Source organism: Gymnogyps californianus, chromosome 5 (assembly GCF_018139145.2).
Source record: "Gymnogyps californianus isolate 813 chromosome 5, ASM1813914v2, whole genome shotgun sequence".
NCBI lineage: Eukaryota > Metazoa > Chordata > Aves > Accipitriformes > Cathartidae > Gymnogyps > Gymnogyps californianus.
The window spans coordinates 51,552,405-51,575,928 of NC_059475.1; the positions used below are offsets into that span (position 1 = coordinate 51,552,405).

The 23,524-nt window shown below is 40.9% G+C and overlaps 1 protein-coding gene across 1 annotated transcript in view; it reads right to left on the reverse strand.

Moving 5' to 3' along the window:
- Positions 1-23,524, reverse strand: part of KCNK10 (potassium two pore domain channel subfamily K member 10) — a 68,544-nt gene that overhangs the window by 31,381 nt on the left and 13,639 nt on the right. Inside the window, exons 2-3 of the mRNA XM_050898042.1 lie at positions 12,265-12,593; positions 924-1,041 (exon numbers count right to left, since the gene is read on the reverse strand). Coding sequence (XP_050753999.1) covers positions 924-1,041; positions 12,265-12,593 — 447 coding nt within the window. The remainder of the gene's footprint in view (positions 1-923; positions 1,042-12,264; positions 12,594-23,524) is intronic.

The following is a 23,524-nucleotide window of genomic DNA, read 5'->3' on the forward strand; positions in this document are numbered from 1 at the left end:
TCTTTTTAGTGAAAATTAAGACCACCTGCATCTACATCAAGAACAGGGTGTCCTGGTTTCGGCTGGGACAGAGTTAACTTTCTTTTTAGTAGCTGGTACAGTGCTGTGTTTTGGATTTAGTGTGAGAATGATGTTGATAACACACTGAGGTTTTGGTTGTTGCTAAGTAGTGCTTATCTTAAGCCAAGGACTTTTCAGTTTCCCATGCTCTGCCAGCAAGCAGGTGTGCAAGAAGCTGGGAGGGAGCATAGCCGGGGCAGCTGACCTGAACTAGCCAAAGGGATATTCCATACCATGGAACGTCATGCCCAGTATATAAACAGGGGGGAGCTGGCCGGGAGGTGCGGATCGTGGTTCGGGAACTAACTGAGCATCGGTCAGCGGGTGGTGAGCAATTGCATTGTGCATCACTGTTTTGTTTTTTTTTTCCCTTCCCCCCCCCCTTCTTTTTGTTGCATTCCTTTTCATTACTATTATTATTATTATATTTCATTATTACTATTGTTAGTATTATATTTTACTTTAGTTATTAAACTGTTCTTATCTCAACCCACGAGTTTTACTTTTTTTCCTTTGCTTTCCTCCTCCTCACCCCACTGGGAGGGGGAGGGGGAAGCGGCTGCGTGGTGCTGAGTTGCTGACTGGGGTTAAACCACGACACAGGGTTATAAAGCCATAGCTACATCAGTGCTACTTGTTTTCCATTCAGCATCGTTACTCTACCCTAATTGTGTAAACAGCTTCTGATATTTACCCAGAGGCTCAGTGCCCTTGACACATACCAGAGGCATGCCTTCTGAGAATTGAGAGAAATACAGTTCAGCCACTTTATTTCTTTGTGATCTACCTTCCTCAAATTTATTTATTTCATTTTCCAGGTCTCAGTGTGACTATGCATTTTAAAAGACAAACAATAAATATACCTATTGTTGTGATGACTGTTCCAGCAAAGAAAAAGGCACTTCCAAGGTCCCAATGACTGCTGTTGCTAGAGGAATTTCCTATGGGACTGACTCCTGCATTATCAGCATCAATAGCATGCTGCAAAGAAAGAGACAACAAATCAGTCTTACGCATGCCTTACCATATCCTATGCAAGTCGGTATAGGCTTCAAAGGGAAATTTCTAGGACCATGGGAGCAGCTTGGATTCAAACTTTTTAATACCTGCTCAAAGTATAGTAGCATCCTCTGTACACAAGAGCTGAATATATGACTGAACTGAATAGCGGTTAAGGTGGAAGAAAGATACAATGCATAGACAAATGACAAAAGATACAAAGCAATTGAGAAGTAGAGGACCAACACCACAAAGAGATCCATAAATATCATTCTTGTAGCAATAACTGCCAAAGGAAAAATTCCCCAATGGGAACAGCTGATGTTAGAAGCAGCAAGAAGGGTGGTAAATACAAATAACGTTTGTGAAGCCAACTGAAGCTAGTCAGCCAAGGATTTTAATTCCCAGACAATTAATAATTAAGTTATTTATATTTTATGCTAACTAAAGAAAAAATAGGATATATATATCCCATTTGAAATGAACAAATAGGATAGCTATGGAAACATCATGAAACAACTTTGTGATCAGCTAGGACTTCCTAGTTGCCACACTGGACATGATTGCATGTCCACAAATATAACATGGTACAGAGACTCCCAGCTAGTGCTTGAATGAACTAAATCCAGAACAGAAGCTGAGGTAGCTATACTGCTTCCAGGTCACTGTCCTATGTCACACAGCACTGAATCAAACCAGTCAGACATATCAGCCTGCTGAATGTTTGCTTAGGAATTTCTAAAAATGCACCATATTGTATCATGGGGACATACACATTTGCCTTTCATTGCAGCTTTACAGTCCAAAGGAAGATAGAGCTAAATACATCAGCCTCCAAAGCACAGAAAGAAATCTCTCATCAGCATCTGGCACATTCAGCTGAATTGCTCTAAATTCACTTTTGAGATGCCCTTTGGTACATATTCTCTAGTTGCTTGTAGATCTCATGCAATATATTGCCCATCATAGAGAAATTCAGACCTCACTCTGGAAGAGCAGCTAAAATGACTGCCTTTCAAAGTAAACCTCTCCTTCCCAAATGTTCCCAACCAAGATTAATTTCCATAAAACCAATGCAAAGGAACAAAGCTTCTCTCTTTCTGCCTCTTACCATTTCCAGCTCTTTGCCTTTCTCCCGTTCTGCTCCAATCTCACTTCATGTTGCTGTTATCATGCTACTCACACTACTGCCAGATCTTCCCCTTCTCTCTCACTCTGATATTTGCTCCTCCTCCTAAATATTGCCGCCAGCCTTTAGCCTTGGTTATTTCAGTGAACTTATTGCCGGGCTCAACAGGAGAGGCAAAGTGCTGCCTCTTACATCCTCTCTTTCTTTGATTTTGTTCAACACAGAATTCCCACCTATCAATACAAGTTTGTTTTGACTTTTCTTATTCCATTTCTTTAACCACTTCTCTTTTCCCTCTGACTTATGATCTATGGATTGTCACTGTGATTTTTTATTTCACCTTTTTCTACACACTCCATGTGCAAAGCAAGGTTAACCGTTCTATTTTACCATTGCCCCACTTCTTATCTGTTCATGTCTATGATTTCTCTCCTGATCTTCTCCATAACCTCATATTCTCTTGTGCTTTTAGCACTGACTTTTAAATACAACCATTTAACACCTCTTCTATCCCTGGCTTTCATGATACACTTTTCTCCTCATTCACCTCTTCCCTCTGATGGCTCATTTATAACATTTTTTCTTTTCTTCCCCTTCCATTTTGCACTTTTCATCACTCATTTTTTGCCTATATTTCCAACTGGCTTCATCGTCACAAATATTCCTCTACCACATTTTTTTCCTTGGGCTGGTTTCAGCTAACCTGCTCCCCAGTTTTTAGTTATTCATCCCATTGTCCCACAAAAAAGGGAAAGGAGTGGGAGAAGAGGCGCATGGGCAAGAACAGAGGCCAGGTATATCTGAAGAGATTAGTATGGCACAGCCTTTTTTAACAGTAGAGCTGCTACATGCCAGGCTAAGCTGATTGTGAAATTACAGCATGAGCAAGCTCCAGAATGCACTGGTTGCATTTCATGTGGGCAGAAAGCCAGGGTTCCTCAGCACCTGTCCATACCTCAAGAAACAGGGATATAGAGAAAGGAAGTGTTTAGGACCAAACCCTTTGAAAGGGTTTCTGTACCAGTTGCTGGCATGTTGCAGGTGGTGTGAAAGCAGAGATCATTTGTTTGTTTACCCAGAAGAGCATAAATCAGCATAACAGACAGGTTGCCTGTTTAAATAGGCCATGACACACTGTCAGCTACCCCGGCATGTTACTTCTGCCAAGGAATGCTGCTTGCCTTCCCCTTGAGTGTGTGAATGTCAGCAAGCTAATTACAACACTTTAATCACATTTGAGTTTACATAGTTTAGCAAGTCTGTTAGGGCCAAGCACTAACCTCTGAAGTGAAGGAGCGTCCCGTTGCCTTAGGTAGCTTTGAGCTTCTCAGGCTCCCTTCTCATCCAAAACAAATTCACTTTTTCTTTAAAGCTTGACTGACATCATTCATTTATAAATATCCAACTATCCCAATGCTATCTCTTAATACATAGTATTTTGCGTACAGCGATGGAGGACAGAAAGAGAGCAGTAAGAGGAGAACAGCCCTGCAGTTAGCAGCACTTAAATATGCAATTTCAGGTCATGCAATGAGTAAAGGATGCCTTACTACCACCACCACAAGTCCACCTACACAGAAGTATCCTGCTAGATGAAAACTGACACAAAACTCAAACAAGGACACTATCACTGGCAAGACTCTCCCAGTTCACATAGACATGACATTTTACAGCAGTTTCCCATCTGTGAAACTTCAGATAGGCTTTGCAGCATGACCTGAAGAGCTGCATCCTCAGGTTATCTTGGAGTAGGGAAAGAACCAATTTCCAGAGTGCTAACCGCTCTGTTGGCAAACCTTCCACATTTAAGACATTTTAAACTAGTAGTTTCAGGTATTTTTATAGTTGAAGTATCATCAAAAGTAACAGGTCATCAAAGTACCCATAGCTGTTTCACGCTTACTCCTTTCCTGATCCCTTCTTCCTTCTCAAGAGGAGTTACATGCACAGTGCACAACATTTTTTCAATATTTTTATGAATTCAGAAAGCATTATTCTTTAATGAATAATTATTAATCTATGGCATTTTATCTTTTGAAATGCCACCCATTCAGGGAAGGCAAAAACTTGGAATACCTCAAAGGGCTGCAACTGTCTTTCTTGCTGTTCAAGTAATGGATGTGTCCTAAAGACGACAGGCAGATAGGAGTGAGAGAAATGACAAAACTACCAAAGTAAATTCAAGTACTTAATATTTTTTAAAGAACATGTATTTCTGATCACAATTTTTCAGTTTGGTTCCCTATCATTGTATAGATGTGTATTTTACTCTCAGACCCTTTGGTATCAGCACACTACAGTCCCTCTGTAACCAAAAAGACATGGTCTGGTGAATCTGCATGGGACTGAAGGCAAACCCCACAGCAAAAGTCCAGCATATGTGGTGATACTGGGACGACTGAATCCTGTATTCCCAAAGGGAGTGCAATCCAGACTCCATCTAAATTTGGAATAGGCTTTATCAATTCCACCTGTTGATATTCAGGCACCAAAATTTAAAGGCTATGAGGCACGGGCCCACCCTGGACTGCCTAGTTGTTAACGCATAGGACTCAAAGTCCAAAGAAAGGTATAGTGAGCACTAACTTGTCTCACCAGGTGTCAAAGATTCCCCCCCACAATATAAGATCGAAATAGTATCTCTTCTCTAGGGATAAAATCAATTATATTCTCCTTATACCAAATAGAATCTACTGGGGTTTCACCGTCTCAGTCCCTGCCCCAGTGACGCCGTACAAGTGTCGGGCTCCAGCTCCCCGCGGCCCTGCCCTGCCCAGCCACAGGCTCCGCCGAGCTGCGGCCTGACCCATGGGCTGATGTCCTGGCCCAGCCTCAGCCTGTCCCTGACCCTAGGGAGGGGCCTGATGGTCTGGGCTGGGGGATGCCCCTGGCTGCCTCCGGCCAGCCATGCTCCCTGGCTGGCAGTGGTGGGGTTCACAGCTGCCAGCTCCTTGTCCCCTGGGGTGCAGGTGGTCCTCACTGTGCCTGGATACTCACATATCTGATCCGCCTTGGTGCATGAGTGAGTACATGCCAGCCTTCACTAATGTACTATGTACCTTGATCACTAATTAAGACAATTATATCAAGAAAAAGTCTAGAGTTATGCCCATAGGCAACAAGATAGCTGGGAGCTAGTGCAGCTGATGAGGAGACAGGAACCAAACAGACTGTTTCTGGTTTCTCTGGGAAGAAAGGCTTTTATCTGGTTCACTTGTTCATGTTTCTTTAATTTCTCCAGTAAGATTCCAAGCATGAAGAAGACAAATCTTTTCCAAGGACAAGCATAATACCCTTCTTGAGTGCTGAGCTACTCAAAGGATGTACCTTATGTGTAATCAAGGATAGGAATTTGATAAGAAAAGAAAATTCTTGTCATCTTTTTTCTAGTTCCATTAATTCCTCTCCACAGATCATGCTAATCCAATAATGATTATCTCCCTCTACAATTCTTTTCCAAGCAGATTCCTATCAAGCATACAAAAAGTTGTTTCAATTGCCTTTCATGCTCTGATGTTGCTCTGTTACGATTATTAGGATGCTTCTCATTAGCAAGCAGCTTTTAAAGACTAATTCCTTAATAACTTTTCTCTATGCTCCCTACCTCACTACTTAGTCTCACCACCCTTCATACAGTGATTAAGGGATCCTCGTCATAAATTCCCATTTATTCACTTTTCCACAACAGCATTTTTGAAGGACCAAGGCCAGGAATTTTTGTTCAGGTACAATCAAAAGTAATAAGCTTTGAAAGCCCATCCCTTAAATATTTCTGCCTATCCCGTAAAGGTCTTTAGGTGACAATCAGCCAGATAGTGATCTACCTACACTTACAGTGATTTGATTGTCATGCATGCACTGTGTCTGAGGGCAGTCCTATAGCATTCAACAAGGGACATGCACAGAGATCTAAGTTCCAAGGGCTTAGCTCCCTGCAAACTTAGCTAAGTTCTGGAAGCAATGTAGCTACAGGACAGCTGCAGACTTCGGCAGCATCCTAGGCTCAGTCTGTCTTCTATACAACTGGAGTACCTCTGGACTGAAGTTACAAACTAGGGTGCCTGCATCAACTTATACAGGACCCAAGAGATCTGAATCATTTTTTCATATCCTTTTAGGGGAAATAAGGTAAAATAAAGATCAGGGGCAGAAGGGAAGTTGGGACATATAGAAGACAATCTCCAGAGGCACAGGCAGAAGGTTCAATAATCAGACATTTACCATTGTTTTTCTTCACAGTTCAAATAGTCTTTTCCTGTCTTCAGCAACAGGCAAGTCTTCCCTATAGTTAACTCAAAATACTTCTTTTTTTTCCTGCTCCATCTAGAGCTTTCTTCTAGCACATGAAAGCCATCCAAGTTCTCTTCATTTTACAAGGAAACACCCTGAAAAGACAAGCTGGCTTATGACACTAGTGAACCTGTCAAGCAGCTGAAACCTGAAACATCTTTACAGGATGTTCCCTTTCTTGCTTACCTTCAGGGCAAAAGTAGTTCACAACACTAACCAAAAGTGCCTATCCAAAATATGAACTTTTACTAACATAATTAGCCAGTAAAGCCTAACTAGCTTATTTCCAGCTCTGCTTCCTTTTCAGCTTACAGGCTAACTCTAAAGAGTTGCTGTAGTCATTAGTGGACATTGATAATATGACTTAGTTCCCAGGTGGGTGATTTTTTTTTTTTTATACTATAATCACTCACACTCCTAAATTAAACCCTGAAGGAAAAGGAAGAAGAAAGCAGCCTGCCAATAGCCTAAGTAACTTCTTACAGTAGCAAGCCACTCTGTCTTACATCATTGTCCAGGGCTCATTATGAAAGCAGAGCTCATTACAAAAGTTTTTACTCATACACAGTGCACAGGCTACACAGAAACAGAATATGAATACCCTTATCAGGTTGATAGGAATTACTTTTCCAAAACACACTGATGATCTTCCTGCCTGCCTCTCCAAGTGACAGACAACATCTGATCTTTCTGAGAGGCATAACCTCCCCATTATACACTCTAAGTGTGCGTTATTACAAAGGCAAAATGACTTCTTTTTGACCCAAGCAACTAATAAGCTTATGCCATGACATATAAGAACAAAAAAAAAAGTTTTGTAATATGTTAGCAGGTGTAGCTACCAATGTGTGCTGGTTTTGGCTGGGATAGAGTTAATTTTCAATCAGCACTTTGGATGGCGACTTTGAGTTGAACTTGTGTTGCGTGTAGTTATTGGGCACCAAAGCCAGCTCAGGTCAGGCCACTGCTGCACTTGCACTGCTGCTTGTAAGGCTTGTCCTCCATTGGTTCAGGTGGTTCCTGCTATAGTAATTCCAGTGCAACTCAAATCCCATTCAACTCAAATCCCGGGTTACAACAATTTAAAGGTATTTCCATTGTCGTCTCCACCTCTGGTCGACCATCAGGTTTAACATTGCAATGAACTCCTCCCCTTGCCCCTGCTCCAGCTTGGACTTATCCACAGACTGCAGTCCCTTAGGGGTGTACCTGCTCCAAGTGGAGCCTTATCTATGCACCACAGTCTCTTCAGGGGTATACCTGCTGTGGCATAGACTTATCCACAGCCAGAGATGCTTCAAGGTGTACCTTCCCCAGCGTGGACTTAACCTTGGGCCACAATCCCTTCAGAAATAAACCTGCTGCTGCACAAACATAAACATGGCCACAGATGCTTCCAGATATACCTGCTCTGGCATGGACTTATCCACGGCCACACACACTTCGGGGTGTCCTGCTCCCACATAGACTCATCCACAGGTCACAGTCCCTTCGACTCGAGTTCACACTGGAGTTCCAGCCTGTCCAGTACAGCAGCACAGAAGCAGCAGCGATGCCCTGGCCATCTGCCAGCCCAGACGCATCGCCATTGCTGTTATCAAAATGTTCCCAGGCACAGCAGAGTAAGACGATAAGCAGTACAGCAGTACAGCAAGCAGCAAAAGCAAAAAGCAGCCACTAACAAGCACTGGACTCTAATACACAGTAAGGCAAGCAAGCCCCATGGCAAGCACAGGAGCCTGCCAATTAATAGCTGAACAGCAATAACAGCTAGAAATTTGATCTAGCACATCCCAATCAAAGCTGTCGTTATCTCGAACACTTCGAGCTCCACGTTGGATGCCAAAAAGGACTGTTGTGGTTTAACCCCAGCCAGCAACTAAGCACCACACAGCTGCTCGCTCACTCCCCCCCTGGTGAGTTGGGGAAGAGAATCAGAAGAGTAAAAGTAAGAAAACTTGTGGGTTGAGATAAAGACAGTTTATTCAGTAAAGCAAAAGCCACATGCAAGCAAAGCAAAACAAGGAATTCATTCACCACTTCCCATCGGCAGGCAGGTGTTCAGCCATCTCCAGGAAAGCAGGGCCCCATCACCCGTAACGGTTACTTGGGAAGACAAACACCATCACTCCGAACATCCCCCGCTTCCTTATCCTTCCCCTAGCTTTATATGCTGAGCATGATGTCATACGGTGTGGAACATCCCTTTGGTCAGTTGGGGTCAGCTGTCCCAGCTGTGTTCCCTCCCAACATCTTGTGCAGCCCCAGCCTGCTCGCTGGTGGGGTGGTGTAAGAAGCAGAAAAGGCCTTGACTCTGTGTAAGCACTGCTCAGCAATAACGAAAACATCCCTGTATTATCAACACTGTTTTCAGCACAAACCAAAACCTAGCCCCATACTAGCTACTAGGAAGAAAATTAACTCTATCCCAGCCAAAACCAGCACACAATGTTATTTTTCTTTTCAGCTGTATGTCCAGTCACTTGAGTTCTGCTGCCTTCTGTTATTTGTTCAAATGGGTACAATACAGCTAAATGTACTTGAAGCACCTGAAGTTTCATTGTCTTTTAGCATATTCTAGATTTCACTTCCCTCTAACTCTGAAAACTCAAAAGTGTCAAGATAGAGCACACGATTTTGTCATTTTCCTCTTCTGGTATTCACCATTGTGCCAAGTTGTAGATCACATAAGGCATTAAATAATGAACTTGCTTCACTGCAACAAATGTCTTCAGAAGCAGAAATGGGCTTTAAAAATGTACAGTTAAGAACTTCCACTTCAGGTGACTTTAGACAATATAGACTGCACTGTGAAATACTTACTATTGTTAAGAAAAAATTATCTGTCATTGTGTTAGTATTAGATAGACCTGAACCAAAACCCAAGAGATAAATACAAATTTAAAATACTTTGAATCTTCCTAGGGATTTACACTGCTTTCATCACTATATTACTTCTGAAGTCTATGAATGCACTTCGCAGTCTGGACTCAGCAATTCACATTTGTGGCACCAGTGCTAATATTTGCAATCGGTTATTGAAGATCAAGTTGGAAAGGATGTCTCATCCGCACTAAATTTTAACAGCTTCCTCATACAGTGCTGTACATCTTCTTTATAGGTTTTCCAAAGGAGAATCCTTTGAAAGATTGAAATTTAGGCAAAGCGATAAATTTTTCCATCATTATCTTTGTAAAGACTATGACACTCCTTTCCTCTTCTTAAAAAGATTGTTCCAGAGCCACCCCCACAGTAAAAGGATACAAGCCAGTTCTAAGGTGTCTCTTTTTGTATTTTTTCCATATTCTCCAAAGCACAGAGGTGAATCAACACAGTCATTCTGGAGAGTACGATCTGTGTTCATCTAAAGGCTTTCAGGTAGTCAAATAACATTAATTATAAATAGCTCCCTTAGCAGTAGCCAGGTGCTGACTGCACAGAGCACAGCAGCCAGGACCCGTGGAGGTTGCCACATCAGTCTGAAATCACAGATGCAGCATTTGGTGCAATGCAGAAATGCGTTGTGCCAGCCAGGGAGATGTCACTTTTGAGATCATCGACATGATGGCATGAAAGCACAACATTAACCCCCTGACATTATCTTCAAGCAGTGGTTCACTGTTCTTCTGTGCAAGTCAGTTACAATCAGAGTTTTCTGTATCAGCATACCCAACTACATCCCTGGAGCCAGTTTCATCCCCAGACATACGGAAGAATCCAAAGGAACTTGTTCTTTATTGGCAAATCTGTTTCAATATTTCACATCACTTGGCCTTAAGACATTCACATGCTAAGCTGCTTTGCAAAATGATTTCCAGTTACCCAGTGTAGTGCCTGAGGACATACTGAAATCTCAGGAGATGATAAGATTTGTTCAGAATACCTGCCTTCTAACGACATTGTATGCCTGTTTTTTACTTTAGTGTCACCACTTTTGAGGTGAAAGACGGAGAAATATTGTGTAAAACAAAGAATTAAAACTGGTACATAGCTTAGGCTAGAGAATAGGGGCTATTTAGAAATCTTTGTACTGCAGTCACTATGCAGGAGTCTACCACCCTGTTGAGGTGCTTTGCTTGTTGCACCTATTATGTGTTCTGCTTTCTGCTAGAAAAGAAAGAATTTTGCATGTCTTTTAATAGTGACATTCCCATCAAGGGAATACAAACTTCTTGCTTTCAGTATTTTTTAGAAAACCTTTAATCAGCCAGCACACATTATACCTACGGAGTTGAGGGAAATACGGATCTCTGCAACGCTGCCATGAGAAACACATCTGAACCAATATCCCTGAACAGAATTCACCCTGCCAACCAAACATGTTCACCTGTCTTTTGCAGACAGATGAAGGATGTGATCCAAGCCAGCCCTGATCCAAAAGCTGTATAGTCACATCAGCATAATACCGCTTCCTGCTAAAGCAGGTTTGGCTTCTTAGCTACAGTACCAGGCTGCCCAAAGGTACAGGTACACAGCTTCTGACTCAGAACTGACCTGTCTTCTGTGAACACAGAACACAAGCAGGGAGAGCCCACATCTATCTGCAAAGAAACAGAAAGAATTTGTTTTGCTTAGGAGAGGCAGAAGAGCATTGCTGTCTACACATGTGGGCAAGGGAGAGGAATCAATGAAGCAATGGGACGTTGTCTGTGGAAGACCAACTACAAGGAAACTGAACAAGTTTAGGCTGAAAAGTAGGAGAATGCTTTTTCCATCACAGCAATGAGATACTGGAACAGCTTCTTAAAATAAATACGAAGCTTATGAATTTGATTCACTTATAGAAAGGGTTTTATAACACAGTTGGGTGGATGGACACAAGAATCCAAGGAATAGCTCTGTGTTCTTTCAAAGAGCCTGAAATCACAACAGAGCTCTGGTGCAACACCCCAGAGGGAAACACATTGTGCTTTTGGAAGGCTCAGACACAAATTCAGGTCTGAAATATGAGGCTGAAGTTCAACTTCGGAATATATTCCTTAGGTATCTCACATTTCTTATCTAATCTCTATTTTCTCCAGGCTAACTGATAGGTATCTACATGGGATCTTAGAAGATACTCTACTGAAGTCTTGTAAGATCCATAATACTTTCCTTGTCTAGAGTTTTAATCAATGAAAGATAACCCTATCCTTGATAGACCTTTCTTGCATGTTATTCCGTTTTCCAATTATCGCTACATACTTGACATTTATTTCCTTCAAAACTGATTCTAAAGCTTTGCGTACTAGAACAGACTAAAAATTCTGTAGTTCTTAAATGCCAAATATTTTCTATTTTTAATTGTATACTTCATCATCATTCATTTACCTAAAATTTGCAATAGTAAACCTGTAAATTAATATACCATTAAGTTCAGAATTCTTGGCTGAATATTTATTTCAAAATTCCCACCTATCATTTTCTGTTTGCTCTCCTGGTTGCTGTGTTTAATTTTGGAGGAAGAATTAAGAATTTAATATCATCTGAAAATTTACAGAGATGATGGAAATGTCTTGCAAATCTGTCACCTCTCACAAAAATTTCTTCCAGATATTAAGTTCTGATTTTCTTTGCATACATTTTTCATTATTCTAGTGAATATATTTAATCTCTATTTACAATGTTTTGGAGACATAGTTTCTGTTTCCTCAACTTTAAAATGACTGGGAAAGAGCCTGCTCTTCACACTGCACATTGGGAGGGCTCTGTGAACAATTTTGTTCCCCACCAACTCAGCTGATCAATGAACCACCAAGCTGTTTATCCTAACTTCCAAGAAGTACTGTCTTCTTCACATGGCCTACCTGAATCAGTGTCTCCAGCTCCAGCTGGGTTACACAAACATGCTCCCGAAGAAAGTCAGCCTTCTCTAGTGCGATTGTGTTCTTCTGCCTGCTTTCAAAGGGCTGCTCCAGGGCACGGAAGACGAGTCCTCCTGTCACCAGATAAACTACCACCACGACAAAGATGGCCACCACTGTTTTCCACTTCATGACTGTCTGCAGGCCTTGAGAAGGGGCTTCCATGGTAGCAACGACAGTGGCTCGGGAGGAAACGGAGAGTCGTGGAGCTGGGTAATGCCCGTTAGTTTTGGGCTCGGGTTCACAAGCTGGCACCGGTGAGGGAACAGCCACTGAAACACAAAGTAAAAAAATCTTATTCAAAATCAAGTCCCTAAGGGTATGAACTTGATCTTCATACGCAACTTTCCTAAATACAATTTTCAAGACTCTCACATAAACAATGTTATTCACATAGATGCGATTCTTCTCATCTGGAAGGCTCCATGTGTGTTTTGTCCACCCATACACAAGCCACCTCAAGGGTTTGCTTCACCCGTTACCTCTAGAACTGGACAGGCCAGTTGCATAACCAAAAATTTCAGAAGGATGCAGAAAACCATTTATCCAATAAGAACATGAAAATTTTGACTAGTTAGGATATAAATTACACAAGCTGGTGTTTGGTGAGGGACTCTGGCAGTGATTTATGTCCTTAAATCATAATACATAATAGTATTAATAGTGCTAAGAAATTGAACTGCTAATGATTAGTGATCACTACCTGGCCTGGTATTGACAGAAACAGAAAATGCTTTGCAAACCACAATGCTGTTTGGCTCGCCAACATAAGCGGGCCCATATTATTTACAGGGATTCACAAAACCATTACTTCTGAAAATGTTCTTAAAGCCTGGAAGCTTCACAAATTTTAGCATAAATCATTCTTCAGCCAAAGCATACTAGATATCTGAGGTCAAAGTCACTCACACCCCAAGCACAATGATGGACCTCCCAGCTTGGGACTGAGACACTGTATAGCCCACACGACCTTAGCAGTACCTCAGAACTAATAAGCCCTGACTTCCAGCCAGACTTACTAGCCTGACCACTGTGTCAAGCTACCAAGGCATGTGAATCAAAGCTGGCTCGCCTCCAAATAATTCAGGTGTCTCATCATCACACTTCCCCACTCTCTGTTGCCAGTGTTAGCAATGGCAGGATGAGGCTGGGCTCCTCAGCATTCACTGCTGTAATGGTACCACATGCAAGTTTTAAGATGCTGGATTCATTTTAAATCAAATCCCTGCTGTAATCTTACCACGGTGCAGCTGTCACTGGCCTGTAATTTCTTTGAAACCAGATTGATTTATTTCATATCAGACCTAAATCAGATTACAGTTAAAATACAGTCACTTTAGCTGCATTCTCTGAACTTATTCCCCAAGCGTCTGCTGTTTTGCTCAGAAATTAAAGCAGAAGGATTTACAACATCTGATCAGAGTGGCACTGTAAACTGATTCTATACAACTTGAACATACAACGTGATTACACCTTGAGTTTGAAGTGGGCTACAACTCCTTCCCAATAGAAACCATTTTATGATACTGAATAATGTAAGAACTCAGCTGTTTACTACAGTCACGTTTTCCTAGAAGCGATACATCTCTGAAGTATTGCATTGAGGACAGAGCTTCCAGCTTACTTGCTAACCAATAAACTACAGAAATCTATAGTTGCTTTACACTTACAGTTAATATTTCTTTTCTTACATGACTTGGAGGCTCTAGATACTAAATAGATTAGAAAGGATCCAGGATCAGAGGAAAAGCCTCTGTGGTTGATCCCCTTTGTATGTATCTCAGTTTTGTAACACCCTGTGGCACAGCTGTTCAGTTTGACCATCAAAAGGTCATCATGGTTCCCAACACTTATCAGCCAGGATGGAGTGACACCAAACTTAAAAGGATACTTTCTCTTACCTCCACATACATTTCACATAGGTTCTAAGAACTCAAAGTGACAATAGGGAGAAAAGTGACAGTATTAGGAAGAAGTCACATTTTTTGTAAAAGAGATCAATTATCTCATTCACTAAATCTCCTGAAAGGAAAGGATTATTGTAATAGATACAGTGAGTTTCAGCAGGAAATATCAGAAAAGTATTCAGAAGAAACATAAAATAGAGAGGTTGTGTGAAGCAGTTAGAACCTCCCTTCCTCTATAGGCAAATATCTTAAATCTGAGTCACAACGTCTCCTTACTGAACTAAATAAATTTGAGTATTTCCAGAAGTGGCTCAGCTGATGTAAATCAGTGTAACATAACTTCCATGGATTCCATGGAATTCAATCAATTTACATTAGTTAGAGCCCATAATTACTGTGTATATTGTGAATCAACACAAAATCTGCAAGCCTGAGGGCTGATTTTGCACATTTGAGATTACTTGGCAAAATAGTCTCAGGATCTGAGGCTCACATGGTAAGAAGAGAGCAGAATTCATATGACAGAAACAGCATGCTACAATTTTTTGAAACAGCTATCCACCTTACCATGACTGGCATAGTCCAGTGTAGGTTGGGTGAGCCTTTCAGTGGAGGGAGATGCCTGACTTTGATATCCCACAAATGATAAGTCAAGAGGAAGGAAGTCAAGAGCTGGTAGAGTTAAAACAGCTTTTGTGAGTTTTCTTTTCCTCTCTGCTAGTATAAATGTTGTTTCTTACTCAAATCGTATTGCTGGCAAAGCATTAATAACAGCTTTTACATTAAAATCATGGCCTGTTTGATTCTGTCTTCAAAGGAAAATGTGTTGTACTGATTTAAGAACAAGATGGGAAGTTCAGGGTAGGAAATGTAAAATGTTCTTATAAATATTGTGTCACTTAAATAGCTCAATGGATTACTGTGCTCGGCCTGCTTCTCTCTAAAATAAAAGATAAGTCTTTTCCTAAGAACTGTGTTGAAGTCTTTCATTTTCTGCTATTAGTAATAGCTACCCTAAGTGTATGTAGAAATGTTGATCCTAAAGTATTTTATATGATATAAATTAATACACAGAAAGACTTTACTAAAGCAGCTAGTTGAGCAACTGATGTATAACAGAGACAGTCTTCTTACAAAGCTGATGCAGAAGGCACAACTGCAGTCAATACCCCAGAGATGTTTCAGGGTAGATTTTAAGCAGCAGTTAGGTATTGCTTACTTTTCTAACAACACGAGTGTCCTGTAAGAATCCATGTCTGTACAATTTTGGAACAAACATATGAACATAAAAGCTATATAAACTTCCAGAAGTTTAACAAGTAGTTTTACTAAAATCAAAGGATGGACTACAGTGGCAATTCAACAATGTGCAGAGGTATACAAAGTGTTTAAGAAAATGAAGGACTACGTAAATTCTTGGATTTGTAGAGATAGTGTAGACTATAGTTTAGGAGAACTGTAGAGCAAAAGAGAAGAGGATATGTTTACAATAAATGCAGAATAATCCCTGCTTTATTTATCCATGTTTTTTCAAAACAGGCTGCTATCAGAACAGGCTTTTCCCAGAACAGAGTCTCATCCATGTATGTTAAATCATATCAAAGAAGACCTAACAGAAGCCTCACTGAAAGCCATGATGAATCTCCATTCACATGCAAGCACTAAATTAGTAGACAGGTAACCTCAAAGGAACAGGTAACCTCAAAGGAACACACCAGTGTTTTGACACAGGCCTTCTCCCAGTAAGAGGATGCCAGTGGGGAAAGAAAGGTGAGTTCCTGTTTGTTTGGATAAGCTTCAAAATAAAGCAACTGAAGATATTGATGTTACAAGTCAAATTAAAATGTTAAGATCTGTACAGTTGTTCACCTCCAAGAGTACCGCACTACCTGCACTTGATGTACTGAGGAACAGGGAGCCAGGCCTCCCATTGATATGTGAGGAGCTTAAATACCTGAGATTTCTGCTAATATTGATGAGAATTAAGGAGTCAAAACTCTCACTCACTGACCATGAAGAAGACTGGGGCAAAGCTTAACCCAACTTAAGCAGCTGTCAGTTGGACTAGATGACCATTGTAGGTTCCTTCCAACTGAAATACTCTATTCTAAAGCAAAACGCTGTTATGTAAAACATTGGTGCTATTGAAACGATGCACCATAAGACATTGCTTCAGGTTAAAAATTGTCCTTTATTACTGCAGGTATGCTTTGCTTTCGGAGACTGATGTTTCTAAGAACAGGTTAGACTAATTTCTGCCAGAAATATTTAGGTATAGTTGGCCCTGCTTTACAGCAGCAGAATGAGCTAGATAACCTATTATGACTCTGTGAAAATAGTTCCAATTTAAAGGGAAAATTTCCAGACAGAGAGGTTCAAAGTACAGCCACCTTAGGAGGACAGCTTCAAGTAAGAGCCAAAATGCTGAGAGGATGTTCAACTGGCTTTTGACTATGAAAACATGAAGCACGGCTTTGCCACACTGACCTATATCCTGGCAACTATCTTACTCAATATGCCAAGAACATAGGAGATGATACCAAAGAAACCTGGTTTCAGAGAGTTTCTCAACTGGTTTAAACCAAATACAATTTTTTTAAATTATCATACCCTTGTCTGTGGTATTGCTGTCACAATTTTTATCTATAAAAAAATGTGTCAGGTTTAATGGAGTGTCTTATTTAGTACTTTGTTTTCTTCCATGTTCCTGTGTTACATGAGCACACAGGAATGTATGTACATTTTAATAAGAGTATAATAGAGTTTTCTTGACACATCTGATGCAAGTGTTGCTTTCACAGGATTCAGCACAGAATTAGATTGAGGCCATATATACTTATGCATTCACAAACCCAGCAGCTGACTTTAAGTTTAATACATGAGTTGATCAAAAATGAAACTGGGCATTTCATCTCCCATTTTAGTGGGTCTATCCAAGGAAGACAACAAAAAGTACTTGCAGTTCAAGTAAAAAGGTTCTTTGATGTGCATTTGAAGGTAAGTACCAGTATGTTTCCCTAAAATCCTCATAGTATGATGGGAGGTTTTTTTAAAGAAAGGAAATTATGCTTTCTTCAAACATTTACACAGTCAAGCACTCAAGATTTCCCATGGAGTCTTCCTTATCTTTGTCTTAAAACTAGAAGTTCAGTTTGAATTATAAAGTAATCTTATCATGCAGTCCAGTTTCACTGAGAAAATTCATGAGCAAATCATCCTCCCTACAGCTTTCACAAGATCCTACATTGGCTTATAGCACATCCTTCCTGTAGCACTACTTAATAAGCAAGCATTCCCTCCTGAAGTAATTTAGAAATACGATATTTTGCAGAACAGAGATCTGGAGCACCAAGGCTTGGAAATGTCTGTGAGGTGCTAGCCAAGTCCACTACAGCTTCCCTGAACCAGCCACTAAAAGTAGGTAGATCTACCTTCTCTAAAATGGACTGTAAAGGACAGGGATGAAGGGACTCCACTGGCCATAATTATTTTAGCGTCCTAGCAGGAGCCTCACTTATTTCGTTTTCACTGGACAGACTATTCTAGTTGTTTGGGTTCCCCCCGCTGCCTCTTCTGAAATGGCCACACACTGAAGTTAACATCAAAAGGCTTCCTGATTGAACAGTGTGGAAAGGCAGGCAAATGAGCAGCCCACCACTGGATAACATATGATCTTGCACTCCGAGGCTCTGGCTCATCTCCGAACAGAAGTTCCTGGGGGATATGGGTATCAAGCATTTGCTTCCAATCTCACAACCTTCCCACAGACTCCCCAAAGTGATTTCAGCTACTGGCTGCTTCGGTTAAGATAGCAGGACTGTGCCTGGAAGTCAGAGCAATGATAAGAGGTATGTTAGAGGAAGAGCTGAGACAATCAGTGTATTAAGCTATCAGCTATATGAACTTCTCATGAATATGTCACAAACAGAAAATGCATGCCAGTTTATGGATGAAGGGAATTTGTATGTCCAACAGGAAGCAGGTGGTTGCTATATGCATGATGAAAGTAATGAAACATGGAAGTTTCTGTCCATGTGTAACCAAAAAATCATTAAGCCATTAAAATTTTGCATGATGAGGACATGGCTAATCATTTCCACCACCTGCTTTGCTTGCTATTCCAGCCCCCTCCGCACCCCCATTCTTCATCTCTGTCTGTTGTGGTTTTTTAACAGGTTTTGTGAAGCATCCATTTAACCAACACAATGAATGTTGGATTTCTACACACTGGGCACTCAAAAATCTGACGCTGGTTTAGAAAGTCTGGCTTTTAGAGCAAAAATCCCAGTAGACAATGATTGTGTCTGCCTTTGTGCAGCATCTTTGCATGATGTGGGCTAATTGACAGGTGACATTTCAGCTGTGATCAAGAAATGGGAGACAAAATCCTGCCTGCAGGCTATGATTACATATGGGGCAGAACACTAGTATCCCTGTGGCTGTTGTTCTGGATTGAGGCATAATAATAAGCACTGCTGTCTGGGGACCACAGGATCCATAAAGCCATGGATCAAGAAGACTGCTCTCAGCGCTGACATGTTTTACACCGGTTTGGCCCTGGTCTCCCTGCATATCCCCAAGGTGTTCAACCACACGACTTGAGCAGTGAAAGTCATTGCAAGCCTGCCACACAAGGGGAATTTCTCCCTACTGTTTTGTACAGCATTTTGCTGCAAACTGCTGTTGAAGTGAGAAGCATTACCATTACATTTACTGTTCATGAAAGCAAACCTTGACGTATTGTTTGTTTGGAAAATGCACAGAGTGTCTCCGAGCATATAGCTTTTCACTGCAGCAGTACCCCACTGGTTAAATCTAACCTTGTTTTCCCTGAAGTGGATTCTCTAATGCAGTACTAGCGCTGCTGACTTCAGCAACATCTCAGCAGTCTGCTGCAAATGCAGTCATCAGTGGCAAGGGATTCAACGAAGTAGGAAAAGAGAGACAGGTAAAGGCAGAAAGGGCAACATACATTAAACCAAAAAGATTGAATGTGCTATTAGAAAGAAAGTAGCACTGATTGCTCCCAATTGCTCCTTTCCCACAGTGGGGCAGGGAGAAGGGAGGAGTATGTTAGGTTACAAAACTGCATAAGGAATAAAGTTACTGTTTGCTTCCTATTAAAGGATAATGCTAGTGAAATAGAGTGAAAGTTCATATATTGAGTTCTTTCTATTGTGGGGAGAGAAATGTCAGTAATATGTACCAGAGGTAATTATGTCTAACCATTGCTTTGCCATCCCTGGCAGCAGCTTTGGCCAAAATGTCATATAAAAAGGCTTCTGCAATTTTTGTATCATTTGTCATATATTCCCAGCTAGTGCTCGAAATTATGATTCTCGCTAAGTTTCAAAAAAAATCTACATAATTCTGCTTCATCAGTTATAACTGAAACATACTAATTAATAGCTCTTGGAATACCCCAACTGCTTAATTGATTTAGAACGCAGTTGTTTACGAGAAAAAAAAAAAAAAACCACTCCTGTTTTATAATGTGGCTTTCATTCTTCTTCATTAGAAAACTATCGTTTAGGCAAAAAAAAAAATCTTAAACAGCCTAAACTGGAACATAGTAGAAATTAAGAAATCAGTGTGGTCTGAGTTAAAGTCTCTCTTTCTGTAGAAAGAGCTTCCCAACTATGAGCGTCTTCACAGAGTGGTGATGCTGGTGCACTGGAGATCAGAAGAACTAAGGAGAACTTAAGCCTCTTCTCTGTTCCTGGAGAGCTTCCTTAGTGGCAGACAAGAAACTTAGCTATGCAGTAAGTCATCAGAATGAATCTTGCCTTCCACTGAAGGACACCGTCATTCCTATTTGATAGCAGTTTCTTCCAAAGGACAAATCTTGTGGGAATCTTCTCCAATTTCTACTGTCCATACTACCAGAGTGTTGCTGCTTCCATTTAGTTGTGCAGCAAGTGCCTGACTGAAACCAAGTACCTGGCTATCTGGTCTCCATGACTGTGTATTTGGTTTAGGTGGCAAGGTGTTGGTAGCAGGGGGGCTACAGTGGTGGTGTCTGTGGGAGAAGGCCAGGGGCTGCCCCATGCTGGACACAGCCAGTTCCTGCTGACTCCAACGGACTCACCGCAGGACACAGCTGAGTCCATCAGTGAAGCTGGCAGCACCTCTGTGAAAGCATAGTTAAGAAAGGGAAAAATGTTGTGCAGGCAGTGAGGAATGAGGAAAAAAAGTGTGAGAAACAATCTTGATGACACCAAGGTCAGTGAAGGAGAAGGAGGTGCTCCAGGAGCTGTAGGAGATATCTCCTGCAGCCTGTGCGAGTTTTGGAAGAGACCACAGTGGAGCAGGTATTTCCCTGCAGCCCACGGAGAGGACCACACCAGAGCAGATACCCACACTGCAGCATGTGGAGGACCCCTGACCAGAGCAGGCTGATATTTCCTGAAGGACTGCTGCCCGTGCAGAGACCATGCTGGAGCAGGTTTATATTAAAGGCCTGCAGCCCATAGGAAGGACCCATGCTGGAGCAAGGGAAAAGTGTGAGGAGGAAGGTGCGGCCTAGAGGAACTGTTATGAACTCACCACAACCCCTCATTTCCCATCCTCCCTGCACCATGTGGGGTGGGGAGGAGGAAGAGGAGTTAGGAATGAAGGAGTGAAGTTGGGCCTAGGAAAAAAATAAAGGAGGCGGAAGGTATTTTAACCTTTGTCTTTGTTTCTGACCATCCAAATCTAATTTAATTGGCAATAAATGAAAATAATTTTCCCCAAGTCAAGTCTGGTTTGCCCGTGATGGTAATTACTAAGTGATCTCCCTGTCTTTATCTTGACCCACAAACTTTTCCATCTTATTTTCTCCCCGTCTCCTGTTGAGGAGGAGGAGTGAGAGAGCAGCTGGGTCGGCGTCTGGCAGCCAGAAAAGGTCAACCCACCACAGACAGTTTGCAGAGGGGCAATAAAGACGAGGACACAACTCAGACTGTATTGTTTAGCACTGTTTTTCCTCTGATTCTCACCAGTCACAGAGTGCATATGGATTTGGTGAAAAAGTCATCGGTTCATTACAATCATGCCCTAAGAATATCAATGTATAGATCAGGACTTAAACTACAGTGATGAACATGAGTTAGCTACAGAGAGAGCAAGCAGCCTTCCAACAATAATGCCTTTTTGTCACTCTCTACTGGAGTTGGGTCAATATGGAACAAAAACATTCATTTGTCTTGTTGAGTGGATTTGATTTTTTCACTTTTTATCATCTTTCATTCTCTTTTTTCCTTCCCACACATAAGCATTTTATTTCACTCATTTTCTGTCCACATTTAAGAAAATGGATGTTAGCAGCATACATTTTCACATAAAACTAAATGTCAAATTCATTAAATATTTCATGCTGGCAGGAAGTGCATACACTCTCAACCAATGAAGGAAAAGTAGCAATACAATGTGATATCTCTGACTGACAATTTTAAAAATATAAGCCATCTCACAATGGCTGTTTAGGAAAATAAAAAGTCTGCAGGACTAAAATCTCAGTGCCCTTAACCATATAAAAAACCAGAAAATCTCACTATGCCAACAAATCCAATCCTAAATCATTTTTTGTATATGTCCTTATTAATAGTTACATATTATAATTATTTATTTCGTAGAGAATAAACTCTTCAGAACAGGGGCCCTAACATCAGCAGTGTTTAGAACAGGAGTGTCACTGCCTTTAATATGTTACAAATAGCAATAATTACCATGTATCACCGTCTTTCAAATCATTCTGGAAAAATCTGATGCCGGACAACAATAATTTTCCTTAATCATTCATGTGAGGAATTCAGAAGTACTTTTAGGCTCCTTCTTGCAGACTGATCCAACTTTCATTAAGATTTGCACAGAAACCAGGTTGAAGCCAAGAAAAGCTGGGTAGCTTTGTTAGCGTAGTGCTGAGCTTCTGTTTATAGGCCTAGCCACTTAGCAGGACATATTTGGTTCAAAACAGTGCTGTACCAGATAGGTTCAAGTTCATACTTTCCTTGAGCTGGCCTAGCTCAGCCAGCAGCATTCAATTCTCACTGAATACAACTGTGTAGGTATAGCCTAGACAAAAGAAATTGCTTAACCAAGATCACACAACAAATGACAAGGCTAGAGTAGAAATCCACTCTCCAGCTCCCAGACTTGTGTGTTTTAAGACCTATCCAAAAAGAGCCACTCCTATTTTGGATATCTGTACTTTATTTCTTTAACTTTATGTCCTTTTTTGGCTTCCACACAACCTTTCATATGACTGCATATAGTTAGCAACCAGTGAAGATGAAGATATGTTTTTTTCTTCAGGCTAATAGAAAAGGGGAGCAAACTCTGAATGGCACAGAAAAGGCTGCTCTATTGAACATCTTTCTCCGCTTCACTTATCACCAAAATATTGAATGGTGACTAAATACTGACATGCTTCATTGTAACTGAGTGTTAAGAGTACAGGAATATAGAGGGAGAGAATGAGTTAGCAAACTACAGGCGGCAAACACTGGATCTGTAAAGAATATTGGAAATATTAGTCTCTTCCTTCGATCAGTTTTGACTGATCTCTTGTCTTGGTTTGAACCACAGTAAATCAAACTCCACCAGATATTCAAATGTGTTGTGTTCAAATTATCAACGCAGTCATCTTTTCAACATCCCACTTCGATTTTCATTGCAACTTTCCAAAGTATTATCTTAATATAAATGAAACTGCTGTTTGGACTAGGTGTAAAAATGTGAACTGTAGTCTCACAAATGAAAATAAGACACTGACTAACTGAAGACAGTGATGAATTCTTCCCTAGATCCCTTAAGAATAGGGCAAGAAATAACTGATTAATCTGTACCAAGGAAATAGGGGATTATATGTTAGGAAAAAGTCTAGCTACAAGGATAGTTAAGCATGGGAACAGCCATCGAGATATTGAAATCTCCTTCATTGGAAGTATCTAAGAACAGGGCATAAAATCATCTGCCAGAAATCATTTAGGTCAGTGTTTTCAGTCTGTGCTCTGCATACCCCTATGGACCCAAGAAGAAAATCTATCAGTGAAGAGTAACAAAGAAAAACAGCCTCATGTTGTAGGCTCGTATTCATCATCCAGGATCTGTAAACAAACTGGTGAAATGTTAAGGGTATAAAAAAAAAAATTCAAAATCATTCATCTTGATATTCTAGTCCTGACTCACAGCAGGAAAATGCTCTTGAAATCCTTTCCCTCCCCTTCTGTGTAAGATAGTCAAACACATCTCAACATTCCTCTTTGCATCAGTTGTGCCAAGTCTGTAATAATCTTTCACGATTATCTAAATAT